Here is a 14591-nt window from a genome sequence, read left to right on the forward strand (position 1 = left end):
GGCTAGACGGAAACCTGTGAAATTCCCACCTTCTGAAGTAAATAAAAAAAATGGAACGACCATGTCGCATTAGTGATTACTGGATGACATTTGAGGACACTGCTAAGGAAGCTTTGGGATACTGAAAGGGAATACTACAGGAATAGTGTGCAGTTTTTTTTCTTTTTTTAATGATGGCAACTTGTTTTTGTACAACAAAGAAAATCTTTAAATAATCCAAAAAATAAAAATCCCAAAACAAAAGCAGTCAAGTTTCTCAGATGCGTGTGAGCTGGTGCCAGAGGCTTGACGGCAGGATGCTCTCCACTTTCTCCATGATGAAGTTGAGCGGTGCAAACAGCGTGCTCAGGAACTGGAAAGACAAACATGAAATGGTCAGTGTGAGAAATGAAGGTCGTATACAACAGAACCTATAAAAAAAAAAAAAGGTCAAATAGGTTCCAGAGAACATTTCCATTCTCATTTTTCTGTCTGCACTAACCGCTTTGGCGAAGACACCCATGAGTTCCGGGAACTGATGCGTGAGCAACGCCAGCATGGCGGTGAAGGAGCAGAGGCCAGCCGTGAAGAGGATGAAGAAGGGGAGCTCCTTCTTGGGGTATACCGACACCTCGTGGAACACTGCTTTACAGACACAAACAGACACAAATATGCAGGTACAATGTCAACTAGGTAGTCAAAATAGAATTGAATAGAATGCTTTTATTGTTATTATTCTTGAGACAGGGTTCAATACAAACAAAATAAAGTTTGAACATTGTACAAATAGTTAATAAAAACTAAATGCAATTCTGTGAAAGTGCCAACTTTTTTACATTTTATTCCAAATAGAAAGTAAATGTGGTCAGAAATATAAACTAAGAAAATATATTATTTTAAGGAAAAAAAATGTTGATTTCAACTTTTCTGGTGTCAACAAATCAGTCAACTTGGAACAAGGAAATGTTCTTGTTACAGCTGGCTGAAAACAAAAGGGGAATTGGGGGGTTTCTCAAGTTTAGAAATTGGAATGCAGTGCCATTCTTGTCCTATAACTTCTGTAACTCTTGTCTCTTGTCAACTGTCTTTATGAACCGGCAAATTTCTTCCACGGGGAAATATATCTGGACTACAAGCTGACTATTTTAATACCTGGATCCCTTTCCTACAACAGCAATGATGGTGTAATTAATAGTGCGTGTTGTCTGGCATTATCACATTGAAAAATGCAAGGTCATCTCTGGACGGGAGCGGGTGTTGTTCTAGAACTTGAATAATACTTTTCGGCATTATTGGTGTTGTTTTACCTTTTTCCAAATCCAAACAAGAAAGTTAAACATTTACAGTATGTTTGACGTAATAGTCATAGGTCAACAAATCCGTGATGACTTGGTGTGTGTATACTGGACAGTGTGAGTGTGTGTGTGTGTGTGTGTCTTACTGGGTAACAGCTCTCTGTCCGCTGTCTCTGTGCAGATGGGATAAGGATAGAAGAGATGACCTTTTTCCAAAGGATATGGGATCATTCTGAACGCTATGTACACGGAAGCATTTGATGAGTGTTAATATGTACAAGTACAGTATTCACAGTGCTTCTGTTTCTTATTTTTTAAAAATCCCTGTATCTAAAGTTGTACACATAAAATGATTTTTGTCACGTTGATCTTTTTTTTAAAGTTCAGCCATCCATCCCAAATTGAATCAAATTAAGAGTTTAACATAAGAAAATGTGGAAGATGTGAACCACTGTGAAAACCTTCTGAATGGACAGTATACATGTTTATATGGCGTCCATGTGAGCAACTTACTCCCTTCCCAGGTGCAATGCAGCAGGTTGAGCGCTCCCTCCACACGTTTCCAATGTTGCAGGTGGAAGAAGGCGTAGGCAATGGCCTCGCTATCTCCCCGCTTGAGGATGTGCTCTGGAGGAAGGATCAAACTCTTCATCTCCAGAAGATACTAAGTGAGTCGCCAAGAAAGAAACAAAAACAAAACAAAAAATTAATCACATGACTGCCACCGACCAATATGTCTGAGTGACTGACTGACTTTGGGGACGTGAGGGTTGAACTCCACCGCTCTGTGAATTGCTTCTACTGCATTCATCTCTGCGGTGCTCAAACCTCGTCTCGACGCTGCCTCTGGCGAGAACCTGAAGTCCGAAAAAAGGTAGTCAGAAAAAATCCACAAGGTATACCATTTATGTATAACGCTGCAATACCAGCCAAGCAAGATTCTAGTGCTCTTTTGTGCATCTTTTCATCAAACTTAATATGGTGCAAGTAATTTAGTGCAGTATTATTCCATTTACTGAAGTGCCATTTACTGTAATCATTTACTGTAATGTTTTGTAGTGCAGTTCAACATCATTTAGGAAATGTTTTGTGTTACCATGACATTTATTTATGTGTAGTGTCATGTGGCATCATGTTTTGGTTAGTTATGGGTGGCTTTATTTCATTGAACACCAAGCAATGTAAGTAACGAGCGCATTATGTAGGAAACTCATAATGTTGAGAATGTAGTGTCATGTTGTGTTGTTTTGCACATTATTTGTTCCCTACCAGCGACATTGGTTATTATACAGCTACTATTAAGTGTATTATTTATGTTTGGGTTATTTAATGGTTGATGCAGTGTATTGCTGTTTAGTGTAATCTATGTGGGTCGGTGTCAAGCATGTTAATGATCACGCTTGTATGTGTTATTGACGTATTGCATCTGTTATAGTGTAGTGTCATTTCCTATACTGTACTGTATGTAGCGTGTAATAGGGTTGTTATGGATTAGTGTAGTGTCAAGCACGACATTATACGTAGAGTGATCTGTAATGTAGCGCTACTCACTTGTCTGACACTGCTCTGGCTTTAAGCAATGCTGCTGTGTAGCATATCGTTGCAGATTTGGGTAAACTAATATCTGTTGGACACACACAAAAAACAGAAAGGTTACTTTAGGTGCAGGGACACATTGTTAAAACGCGCACTAAGTCCAATTAACCTGTGTATCATTTGTCTTTGTCTTCTATTGGTCAAATAAAGAGGATTTTTTTTAGTTCAAACTAAATGCTATAAAATGCTGGCCTAGAATAGGGACTGTCACAGGTGGAATTTATATTGACACGGCTTTGTGTGCTAGCTCGTACCGTCGTACTTGGCCAATACAGCCTGCACGTCTGCGTAGTTTTGCAACTCTAGCAGCGACTCCAGCAGGTTTTCGTGGATGTTGAACATACTGAGGAGAGGGAACTCCTTCATTAACTGGAAAACACACAACTGCTGTTACATGTAATAGCAGAGAGGGTGTGACGCACAGTAAGCAGACACATTGTATGTTTGTATCTGTGTGCGTCTGTGTGTCTGTCTTTGACTTACATCTCTCATCATTTTTACCGCCTCTCTCGTTCGGCCAAGCTTTCTGGAGCACATAGCCAGCCTCCTCTTTATATACACTAAAACGTTGGTGTCTCTTCCTGAAGGAAAAGTTAAATATGCAGAATTACTCTGTGAGTTGGAACACCTCAGTGCAGCCTTGTCTTGTCACACTAACAAAAGCTGGACTGTAAGAATGGGAGTCTAGCTACTCACTGTGCTGGGCCTCGTACTGTGTGCTGTGGTGCTGCAACTGCTGACTCCGGCGGTAGCATCCCTCGCCAGCTTTTAGTGCCTGCTTGAACAATCGCTCGGCCTCCATGATGGTGGTGGCCTCCTCCTCAGCTAGCAGGATGTACGCCGTGGCACAGCTGGACAGAAACCACGACAAGTTTAGCATTAAAAGTGAGTGTGTAGCTGGGGCAGTATGAGGAACAGTCTTCTCAGGACATTTATTATGTTATGCATTATGTGTTAACATTAGAAAGAAGATGAAATGAGGAAAAGTGCAACATACTCTTCCAGTTCCAGTGCTTCGTGTGCAGCTGAAATGCGAGCTTGTGGGTTTCTTTCTCGCCACGCCTTCTGCATGACTGACCATCATAAGAAAAGAGTTTTCAAAACTACACACACACACATATATATATATCTATAATAGTTGGAAAGTGTAACTCACTGGCGTCTGCGGGCCGAAGGTGGTCCGAGTCGCAGGTGAAGAAGGTTTGGTGGTCCTGCGCTGACAAGTTCATGTCGTAGTATGTAAGTGGCTCTCGGCCTGTTACCCACGTGTACCTGTTGTGCACCAGGAAACAGAATGCTTGGAATAGAGATTGCTTTTATTTGGGCAGTTTCTTATCTTTTTTTTTCCGCTACCCAAAGATTAGGAACATTTAAAAAAAATACGATTAAAAAGAAGAGTGAAGGAAACTAGTCAAAAAAAAAGAGAGCTAGGAAACCTAGGCTACTTCTAAAATGGAATTGAAAGGAGAAGGAAAGCTTCAAGGAGACTGAATATCAAAGAGGAGAAGAAGACAAGGGATTTTACCGCTATCACTCACCGATTGTACTCGGCTCCCCGGAATAAATTTAACGGATTTCTCCAAACTTTACATTCTGTAGAAGAGCGAAAGAGAACACAGAGTATTAGGAGTATATAAAAAAGAAGCCAAATTAAGCAAAACAATGACAGTCTGTGATAACACAGAATCAGTCTTGTTTACTTGACATCATTCTAGATTCTCATTCCAAAAATGGAACAATTTTGAATTAAAGTAATTGCCAATGATTCTACTCACCCGACACGCTTTGCCTGGTTGAGTCGGCCTCACCATTGCTGGTACTAGAACTGCTGGGGGAAGTGCTGTCCACGCCACCCAGCAGAGGACGCAGATGGCTTACAGACACCTGCTCAATGAAAGAGGTCCCATACTTTCTAAAGTACCACCACTCGAAGATCTGGAGGGAAGTTAAAAAATTTAAAATAAGAACAGAGGCTGTAAATTTTTAGTTACTTATTAAACCAATCATTTTTGCAAGAATTGAGCCATCTCCACTGTCTAAAATGCCCATTTGCATTACATGCATACATTTTTTTTTCAACAATATTGATTTATATATTGTAAGTAATGAAAGAAAATGGTTTACATAAAATCCTACAATCATCAAAACATCATCAATGAGGATTTTATTTATTTTTAAAATGTTGTGGGCGGTTCGTCGGATGAGTGGTTAACGCATCAGCCTCACAGTGTGGGACCTTGGTTCAAATCCATGTCGGGCCACCTGTGTGGAGTTTGCATGTGCTCCCCCGGCCTGCGTGGGTTTTCTCCGGGTACTCCAGTTTCCTCCCACATTCCAAAGACATGCATGGTAGGTTGATGAGACACTCTAAATTAACCCTAGTGAGGATAAGGCGTTTCAGAAAATAAGAGGAGATGAAAATGCTGTCCTCTCTATTGCAATGACATCATCAACAAACACATTGTGGAGTTCGATTAGATGCGTGGAGTTGTAGAGCAACACTCCATTAATGGAAATGCCTGAATGCAGGATGCAAGGAGCTAATGTCTTTAATAGCAGTGAGGGTTCAGGCACTTTACTCTAAGTGCACCTTTGTCACAGAATTGCAAACATAAATGTGTCTTTATTGCTCAGCATAAAATGTAACGTAACACTCACAGCTGTAGGTTGTGTTAGAGTAACATCTGAGTCCACCCCCTTGTTTATATAATAGTAAAGATTACTACACTAATTGCCCATCCCAAATCCATATTCATTAGTGAAGTTAGACACTGGGGAAAATTCACCAATCAACGCTAATTTGTAAGACTGGCCACTTCCGTGTAAGGGGCATCACAACACTGGGGTTGAATGTAGTTTTATGCCGTCTCGCTACAGATTGACAGGATATTAAAAGATAAATCTTTCAATATCCTGGGATCTGAAGAGTGGACCTTGTCATTCTTTATCTGCTCCCCCAAATCCTGGTTGATTTAGCGCTCTTTCATTACTTCTCCAAGACAGTCGCTGTGACGTTTTCAATGAGCCTCATGTTTGGTGACAGCCAAGTCCAAGAAACCTCTTCCCTTTGATCGCCTGCACAATCCGTAGCCAATGACGGAACATTTGATTCCTGGCATAACTTGTGAATCCTCTTCAGATAATGTTTCCGTTCTAAACACGCTCAAATTTGAAACAACCATCTACTTGCTGCTCGCCATCTGTGCTCCTTCGCCATCATGTGGCACGCCATCAAGCAAAACAAAGAGTTCTTCTTTGAAGTCTGCCAGCTTTGACAACAATCTCCCTCTATTAACTGTGATTTTAGAGGACTTACTCCTGTATTCGTCCCTTTACAAATTAGTCAATGGCAGGACAAATATAGACAAACAATGGTTCAGTCACAAGCCAATTACAGAGCACATACAAACAATGGCTCACTCACAGGTCAATCAGAGAGGACATGTAGAAGAGCGATGGACTGGTCGCCAGTGAATTTCCTAAACAAACACTAAACTAGCGGCCAGTTAATGTCGGAAACACATAGAACTTTGACCATAGCATTGCCAACACCATGAAAATTTAGTAGCGAGACCCATAAGAAGACAATGTTGTCACTGTCAATCAAGTTATTAAAAAGTGAAGGTTTGATTAACAAATCCTTACTGATCTGTACTTTTGGTGAAAGTTTTCAATTGTAATTTTAAATCCAATATGATGTTGTTTGGAGGCAAAATTATGAGTTTTATTCTTTTTTGGTCGCCCCATTTATTAAACAGACTATGTAGTATTAGTGCAAACAAGTAAAAACATAGCACAGTTTTGATGTGATGTAAGCAAGTGTTCTCACCAGAATGAGTCCTGATATGAGGGAGGAGGTGCCCGTCAAAGCCACGTAGAACTTGGGTGTCAGTGTGTTGAGAAACATGCTTACTGCAGGTAGATAAGAAAAGAAGATGGTGGCTTAGTGCATACAGTTACTCATTTAAGGCAATAATTCAAGTTTTTCATATGGATTTATTTGTTTTGCAGCTTTTTTTCCCCCCGCACTGTCATCTTGTGATCTCAAACTGTAATTAACTGCAATATATTTATGGCAAACAAGAAAGGATAAAGGAATGCTCATCAACACTTCAGGATCCCCAGCAGCTTAATTCATTATCTACACCTAGATTTGGAAGTGCGTTTTGAAGATGAATGATAATTTAAAATGATATTCTTTGAAAGTCCAGCCTTGTCTTGAAACATTACTTTGAAATCCTAAACTTTCCATGAAAGCCTCACTTTAAGCCTTAGGCAAATATTTAAATTTCTATCCAGAAACCCTAATTTAAAAAAAATCAATCTTACTTTAAATCTTTAAACCATCCAAGAAAACGTTGCCTTAAAACACTCCTTTTCAACCCTAATCCTTTTCTTTTAAGACTTTAAAGAAATTATCCGAGAAGATTTTCATTTCTAAATGGATGCACACTGGAAATTGTTTTACAACATTCAGCAAACATATCAATAAAAACAACGCTGAGGGATGACTTTTCAGCATTAATAATGTTAAATAAAGTTGAAAGGTTTACTGCAATTTATGAAGCAGGCTATTTAAAAGTGGATGTCTAAAATAGTGGCCATGCTTGATTTAGTGTTGTATTTCATATCAAGCGGTTGTGGAAGGTGGCGGGGACAAAGGCGGCACTCAGATGAGCGGCAGGCCAGCCTGGCTGGCACGTGTGCAAACACAGCGCAGCTGCTTGGCCATTGAGTGGCGACGAGTGGAGCCTCTCGTCCTTTCAGAATGAACCCCTTGATGACGACTGCCACTGCTGACTCTTCATCCTCTTTCGGTCAAAGAGTTAGTAAAGTCCAGTATTCAGTTGTTTTATTAGGAGTTTATCTTTCTATGTTTTTTGTAAGTAAAAAAAGTAAGCGTGAACATGATTAAGAGATAATGCATGTCATCTGAAATATTTTAGGCTTTAAACATTAACCTTATTTAGAGAGATGATCTGACAATTTTGACATTAACACAACCGAGTACAATACTAGTTCTTTTGGTTTTGCTTCTTGCTCTCAATAGTTTTAAATTACAGAAACAACTCCATAAATCCACCTGTTTATTGAAAGGTATGCTACGGTCTGTGGAATTATTAACACCCACAAGTTGAAAATATTCATTCATTTTCTGAACTGCCTATCCTCACAATGCTTGTGGGGTGCTGGAACCTATCCCAGCCAACTACGGGCATAAGGCGGGGCGTACCCTCAATCGGTGACCAGCCAATCGCAGGGCACAAGGCAATGGACAACAATCCAAGCTCACGCGCATACCTAGGGTCAATTTAGAGTTTACAACCACCCTACCATGCATGTATTTGGGATGTAGGAGAACCTGGATAAAACCCACAAAAGCCAGGGGAAAACATGCAAATTCCACACAGTGACCTGGCATCCAACCCTCAACTCTATAATGCGCTATTCACTCATCCACTGGGATGTAACACCTAAGCAACCTACTTAAATTCTGCACATTCACACGTCTTTACATATTGCATGGTGTCATTGCATGAATCAGTCCGTTATTAATGTCTGATCCATATGCCTGGTGCTTCTCCTTTTCCTCGGTTGCGAGCTACGTTCGAAGCACACAAGACAAAAATAGCACGAGTCAGCAGTTACCACAGAAACACGATCTCTCACTCTCTCCCTCGGCTGTTTAGATTTTTTTTTCCTCCTGATTTTTTTTTATTTTTATTTAAAGGCCCACAACCATGGCAACAGAGAAAGCTGCTCCCTGTCAACATGCTGGCCAATGTTGCACAACCTGGAGCACAACTGGTAAAAAGCGGTTGTTGTTTTTTTTTGACAGGACGTGAAAAATCTTGACCCCCCAGACACCCCCCCGCCCCCCGCCCTTAGCCGCCACCAGAGGCTGCCAATCAAACATTGATCGTTAGAAGAAATATCTCATCTACTCTTACAGCTAGCGACGGGTTGACCGGCTCAGTTTACAAGTGTGTCACAGCAGGCTGTCAAAAAATATATATACTAGAGTCACTAGAGAAGATAGGTTTTTTTTTAATCCACCACACAATTTGTCTTCATTTTAGGTTGTAAAATGTTCAAATTACTTTCTTTACTATCAGAAGAGGACAGAAATATTTCTATTAACAGTTGGGTCTTCAACCCACAATGGACCAATGAATACTGTGAAAACAATTTGTATACTATTGTGTGGAGTTTCCAGGTTTTTCCCAGGCATCCCGATAGACTACACCCAAGAAGACACATACAAAGATTATTATACTATATTAATTGAATAATGTCAATTGTCTCAAGTTGTGAATGTGTGTGAATGGGACTAGTTTGAAAAGCTAAAAACAGCTGGTGCAGCAACTTAAAATCTTAGAGCAGTCAATTCAAATTCAAGCAGACTTGGTGAAAGCTTTAATTCTGACCCTCAGATAACCTCCATTTTGGGATGGAACTTCCAATCAGACACTCTTATGGGGATGAACGCTGAACAGCAATCTTCTAAATGTGTTGCATCTGTCAGTGCACTTATACTTTGTTCTACATTTGCCTTTTACTTGCATATAAGTACTAAAAATCCTATTTCCACGCCTTGTACTTTTGACATGTATCGTAAACCCGGCCAGCTATAGAAGCGACATCAGCAACAAGCCTTCCTGCTGATAACAACAAGTACTTGATGCCCATTGTAACAATGTTAAAATAAAGGATGAATAGTTCAAACCATAAATGTACTGTAACACAAACTATTATCTGATGAGCATTAACTATAAATTCAATCATTTTATAGCATTACACTTAAAACTAACAGCTTTGGGTTAATTTGAGGAAAAAGACTCTGAAAGTGGCCTCTTACCTACACATGCAATGAAGACTGCAACTTCCACAAATAACACAGTCTAAACTTTGGTCCAGCTCATTGCGTAAAGGTAATGGTCTAGTAGTGGCTGTCATTTTGTGGGAGTCCCCAACAAAAAAAAGGTATATACTTCTAAAATCCCCCAGGACAAGTACATTCCTGAAAAGCAATTTAAATTGGTGACTTTTCACTCTGTTGGGCACATCAAACTGTCCCAAGATAATGTTCATGCCCATATGCATTATTAAACTGGAGTTTTCTTTAGAAATGTTGTAGTTTGGAACATCACAGTAAATATGGTGCATCGATTTGGAGAAACCCTTGACAGCCCCCTCGTTGGAAGACCTTTTCCAACCAGATTTGAACAATATTTACAAAAATGTATCACTGAAAGGATTTTTTTCTGCCACAATTTTTCTTTTTTAAAAATAAACTTGCATTTTTTCCAACCTTTCATTTTATGTGGTCATTCTTAGTCCCATTTGGAAAGGCTGTTATTTTCAAGAAATTAATTCACTCATTCATCCTCTTTACTAACTTGCGGGGGTGCAGGAGTCTATCCCAGCTTATAGTGGGTACTAGCCAATCGCAGGGGACTTATCGACAAACAACCAATCACACGTATAGGGAAATTAGATCGTTCAATCAGCTTACATTGCATGTTTTGGGGATATGGAAGGAAGGCAGAATACCTGAAGAAAACCCATACAGGCGGGAAGAACATGCAAACTCCACAAAGCAAAGTGAGCCCGGGATTGAAGCCTCGATCTCAGAACTGTGAGGGAGAAGTGCTTATCACTCTCCACTGTTCTCCCCAAAATTAAAAAACAAAAAAACACAAATGTGAGTATTTTCCAGCAAAAAGCTGGAATCAATGAATATCTGTATGAGGGGCAAATGCAAGTATAATATGAATTTGAATCAAATCAGATCTGATTCAACTCTAACTTCAGCCTATGCTGAGACAGGAGGTCATATTTGGAATTTAATGACATTTCATTCCTACCGCACAAACATACACACGCGCATCCAGTATACACAGAAAGCGGCAGCAACTGAGAGAATGTGAGACAAATCTCGACAAGACCGCCGGCTAGCTTATGAGGCTAAAATGGTAGATCCCAGACTTCAACTGACCAGCAACAACAGGAAGAGGAAAGGAAGATGCATTAATGGTAAGATGGACATATTGCAACCCACATTGTCAATTTTCCTCCCTTTGTCGACTTCCAACACACAAGAGGTAGGAGGACGGTGGCGACGGCGGTACTTACATGACGACTCTGTGCCGAACATGGCTGGATCGGGAGCTGTGATGGAGAGAAAGGAGGATGAGGAGGAGGAGGAGGAGAGAAAGGGGGAGGGTGATAGGGAGAGGACGGGAGGACGTAGTGAGCAGGCAGCTACACAGCAGGGGTCATCAAAGAAACACAATGAAGCCGCCCGCCAGACGCGTAAAACGTCCCGGACGTTAAAAAAAGAAAAAAAAAAGGCCCAGCTGAGCTTCACAAACGCCTTTAACGTGGACACTCCTCAGCCCCGTTCAGATCCCGTTAACAGCTCGCGTGTCGCCTCTCGCTGGCGTCCATCATTTTGCTTTTGTGTTGTCATTGCCCCCCTTGCTCTAGGAGAGAGCGTGAAGGAGGAATGGGGGGGTGCACGAAGGAAGAAAAAAAAACCCAGAGACAGACACTGAAGCTTCAGACAATAGACACACGACACACGTGTGACGTCATTGGCTGGATGGATGGATGGATGATGGAGGGAGGGAGGGTGCAGGAAGGGACATTAAGGCATGAAGGGCAATCAGAATTTTGTCAATGGGGGATTTTTTTTTTAAAGTTAAAAACAATAAGAAGAATTACAAATATTAACGAATTGGCAGCCACTCATGGCGAAGGATGTCCAATAAAATAGAACTGGGAGGTTTGACAGAAACAGGACAAGTGTCGGATTGGTTGTCTACTAGGCACATCTCATCTTCTGAACAACTATCCTCACTAAGGTCGCGAGGGTGCTGGAGCCTATCTCAGTTGACTTCAGGCCACCTTGAATTGGTGGCCAGCCAATCGCAAGGCACAAGGGGACAAACAACCATTCACGCTCACTCTCATACCTAAGAGGAATTTAGAGTGTCCAATCAGCCTACCATCCATGTCTTTGGAATGTGGGGAAAAAACGGAACACCTAGAGAAAACCCACGCAGGCCCGGAGAGCACATGCAAACTCCACACAGGTGGACCGACCTGGATTTGAACCCAGGTCTCCCACTGTGATGCCACTCACCCGGCAGGCCACCCCTACTAATGACAATCTATTTAAAATACGCAGAATGATGAAAAGAACCCTAATCTTAAATGTACAGTAAGAGTTAATAGCATCTGCGAGTAATGTGGGTATATAATTGTCATTCTTCCTTCAGTCTGGCTATAGCATCCAGGGATGTAGTTAATTACACCAGAGGTTCCCTCCCAAAAGAGGAAGTGTGTACATTGGAAGCACATTTGGGTTCTTGCGCCACTGGGTTACAATTGCCGTAGGGGCATTGTTAGACAACGTCTTTTAACAACCATGGTAAACAAATATGTGAAGCAATTACATTTCACAACATTACACAGATGGCACTTGTAATGCACTTTATAAGTCTTTGAAGGACACCTCAAGTACGGTCAAGTACTCGGAATAAACCTTTTAGTTACTACCAAATGGCAGACTTCCTTATTTTTCAACTGTAGCTTCTTGGGACTTTTTTGTTGGTCTGGTCATATTTATTAAATTGCAGATTGCTGAGAGAAACTGGCTTCAGCAGCTGTTTTTTTCTCAAAAATATCAGTAGTTGTTGCCAAGGAAATTACTAGTTTGTTTTCAAACATAAATAAAAATTAGTCTTTAATGCCAGAGCCTTATGTAATTTTTCAGGCAAAACTTCTTCTCAATCTATAGTGGATTTACTCACACAGCTTTAATATAATTCTGGAACACATACAATTATGATTGCTGTATAGTTGACCGCATCACTACACTATTCCATCCAATGAAAAATTGAAAGAGCACATTACATTAAAGTGGCTCAAAAATGAGCTCTTAAACTGACTTGGGAACAATGCTTACGCCAGCCATAGTGCTCTCGCCCACACTAACATCACATGTTAGCTTATGGTTGCCAGGCAACTAAAAAGAAGCGCGAGAGGGAAGGTAAGAGTGTGTTCAGTTATGATTCTGACGAAACATTTTTGCAGAATATGAATGATATCAGTGATCTCAGATAGCTCATTGATTAAAATGAGAGAATATGGCAGGAATAAGTTGATATTCTGCCATGTGCCATTTGCCATGTGTTTTTATTAAAGAAGAGTACCACAGTATTTTATAAAAACAAAAGTCAGTATTGGGACATCCCTACAAGAAACTGGAGGGGGGGGGCAATACATATATATACAATATGATATAAGTATTATTGTAGTGTGAAAGCTCTAGGAAGAAAATGTACCTTTAGTCAAATCAAATGTAAACATGCCCTCAAATGAGATATATTGAATTACAAGCCATAGTAATGGAGGGGATTTTATACATAAGTGTGAATGTATTATTGTGTTTGAGAAGTGAAAGTTGGTAGAAAATTAAAGTTTGGGTTAAAAAGGCTCACTTTTCAGAACCACCATGTACAAAAAAAGCTGTGGCCATTCATTTACATCTCAGTGTTCATAAAATCTAGTTTTTCTTGTCTCAACTGATCAAAAAAAGGATCACTTTAAATTTCCAATGTATGGTACTCATTTTAATCACTGATTCAACTTAGGAAATTATTACAGCATGTTACATTAATTAACAAACTCCCAGTTACACTCTTTTAATGAATAGTGAGTGATCTTAAACGCCACATTTAGATCCACGGAATATATAATTTCCATGGTTTTACAATTGCAAAATAACTATTTAATGAAGCCATTTGGGCTCTTTTTTTCCACACCGGATAGTCAAAATGTTAGTGACAGCTGTCAGAACCCTGCGACAGTCTGACTTTGTTTAGTTTACGACATGAAGTCTGCACACAATAAGACCACTTAATACATATTCGATCGACACGGGTCAAACGTCCATGCAACATTTGATTTTGACCTCGATGTTGCTTCATAGAGCATTTAAACTCGTGTTAGCTACCTAGCCGGCTAAGGAACTTTTCTTCACTTTATTTGAAAAGAAAAACAAAAGTTTGGAGGCGTTATAATGCAACCAGCGTTGGAGGAGGCTGGACGGTTATTTCAAGCGCTTACCTTTTTTAGTATGCGGTGATCAGATGCTTATTTGTGGCTAGCATTTCTTCCCCCCAAGTAAAAGCTCCAGTGTCGGCGGCGGAGGCTCCGAACTTGCGCCCGGAATCCAGCAAGAGACACACGGCGTGTTATATTCGGGGCGACGTGTCCGTCTGTGGTGCGTTCGCTGGCAGCCAGGCTAACGTTAGCCGAGCTAGCAGCAACTTGCAAACCAATCATAGTATACTATATAGACTGTTGGGTGATTATCTCTATCCTGCCTCACGGGGTCGCTGTTTCGTCCTTTTAAACCCACTTCACCTGCCAACGTACACTTGAGCTTTTACGACCAATTGAAGACAGACCCATAATAACAAAAGCAATGTTTTTATTAAAGAACAGTATTTATACTTATCTACTCATCCCTTGACAGTGCAAATAACTATTTTGGTGATTAAAAATAAATAAACTCTACCTTCTCAAACTTGATTGCAATTGATTTCATAGTATCTAACGTATTGCCAACACCAGAAAATCACACAATTTGGATAGAAAATTTGTTATTTAATCCAACATAACTGTGACCAGGTTACAATGGATGTCATG

At 40.4% G+C, this 14591-nt stretch overlaps 1 protein-coding gene across 6 annotated transcripts; it reads right to left on the reverse strand.

Annotated features, from left to right (window-relative positions):
- Positions 1 to 148: 148 nt before the first annotated feature.
- On the reverse strand, positions 149 to 14236 carry LOC144187207 (suppressor of tumorigenicity 7 protein homolog). 6 transcript variants are annotated; one of them, XM_077710607.1, is made up of 16 exons: positions 14007 to 14235; positions 11007 to 11042; positions 6700 to 6782; positions 4646 to 4805; positions 4409 to 4463; positions 4027 to 4142; positions 3868 to 3943; positions 3567 to 3721; positions 3354 to 3451; positions 3125 to 3254; positions 2826 to 2898; positions 2029 to 2131; positions 1788 to 1938; positions 1421 to 1513; positions 482 to 621; positions 149 to 352 (listed from the first exon to the last, which is right to left on the reverse strand). In XM_077710607.1, the coding sequence occupies exons 2-16, from the start codon at positions 11026 to 11028 to the stop codon at positions 257 to 259; spliced, it is 1551 nt and encodes a 516-aa protein (XP_077566733.1). In that variant the 5' UTR covers positions 11029 to 11042; positions 14007 to 14235; the 3' UTR covers positions 149 to 256. The 6 variants fall into 6 exon arrangements, with proteins under 6 accessions (XP_077566733.1, XP_077566732.1, XP_077566735.1 ...); XM_077710606.1 differs by having other exon boundaries at positions 482 to 624; XM_077710609.1 differs by having other exon boundaries at positions 3125 to 3239; positions 14007 to 14234.
- Between the last annotated feature and the right edge of the window lie 355 nt (positions 14237 to 14591).

The sequence above is a fragment of the Stigmatopora nigra genome, chromosome 2, assembly GCF_051989575.1.
Source record: "Stigmatopora nigra isolate UIUO_SnigA chromosome 2, RoL_Snig_1.1, whole genome shotgun sequence".
Taxonomy (NCBI): domain Eukaryota; kingdom Metazoa; phylum Chordata; class Actinopteri; order Syngnathiformes; family Syngnathidae; genus Stigmatopora; species Stigmatopora nigra.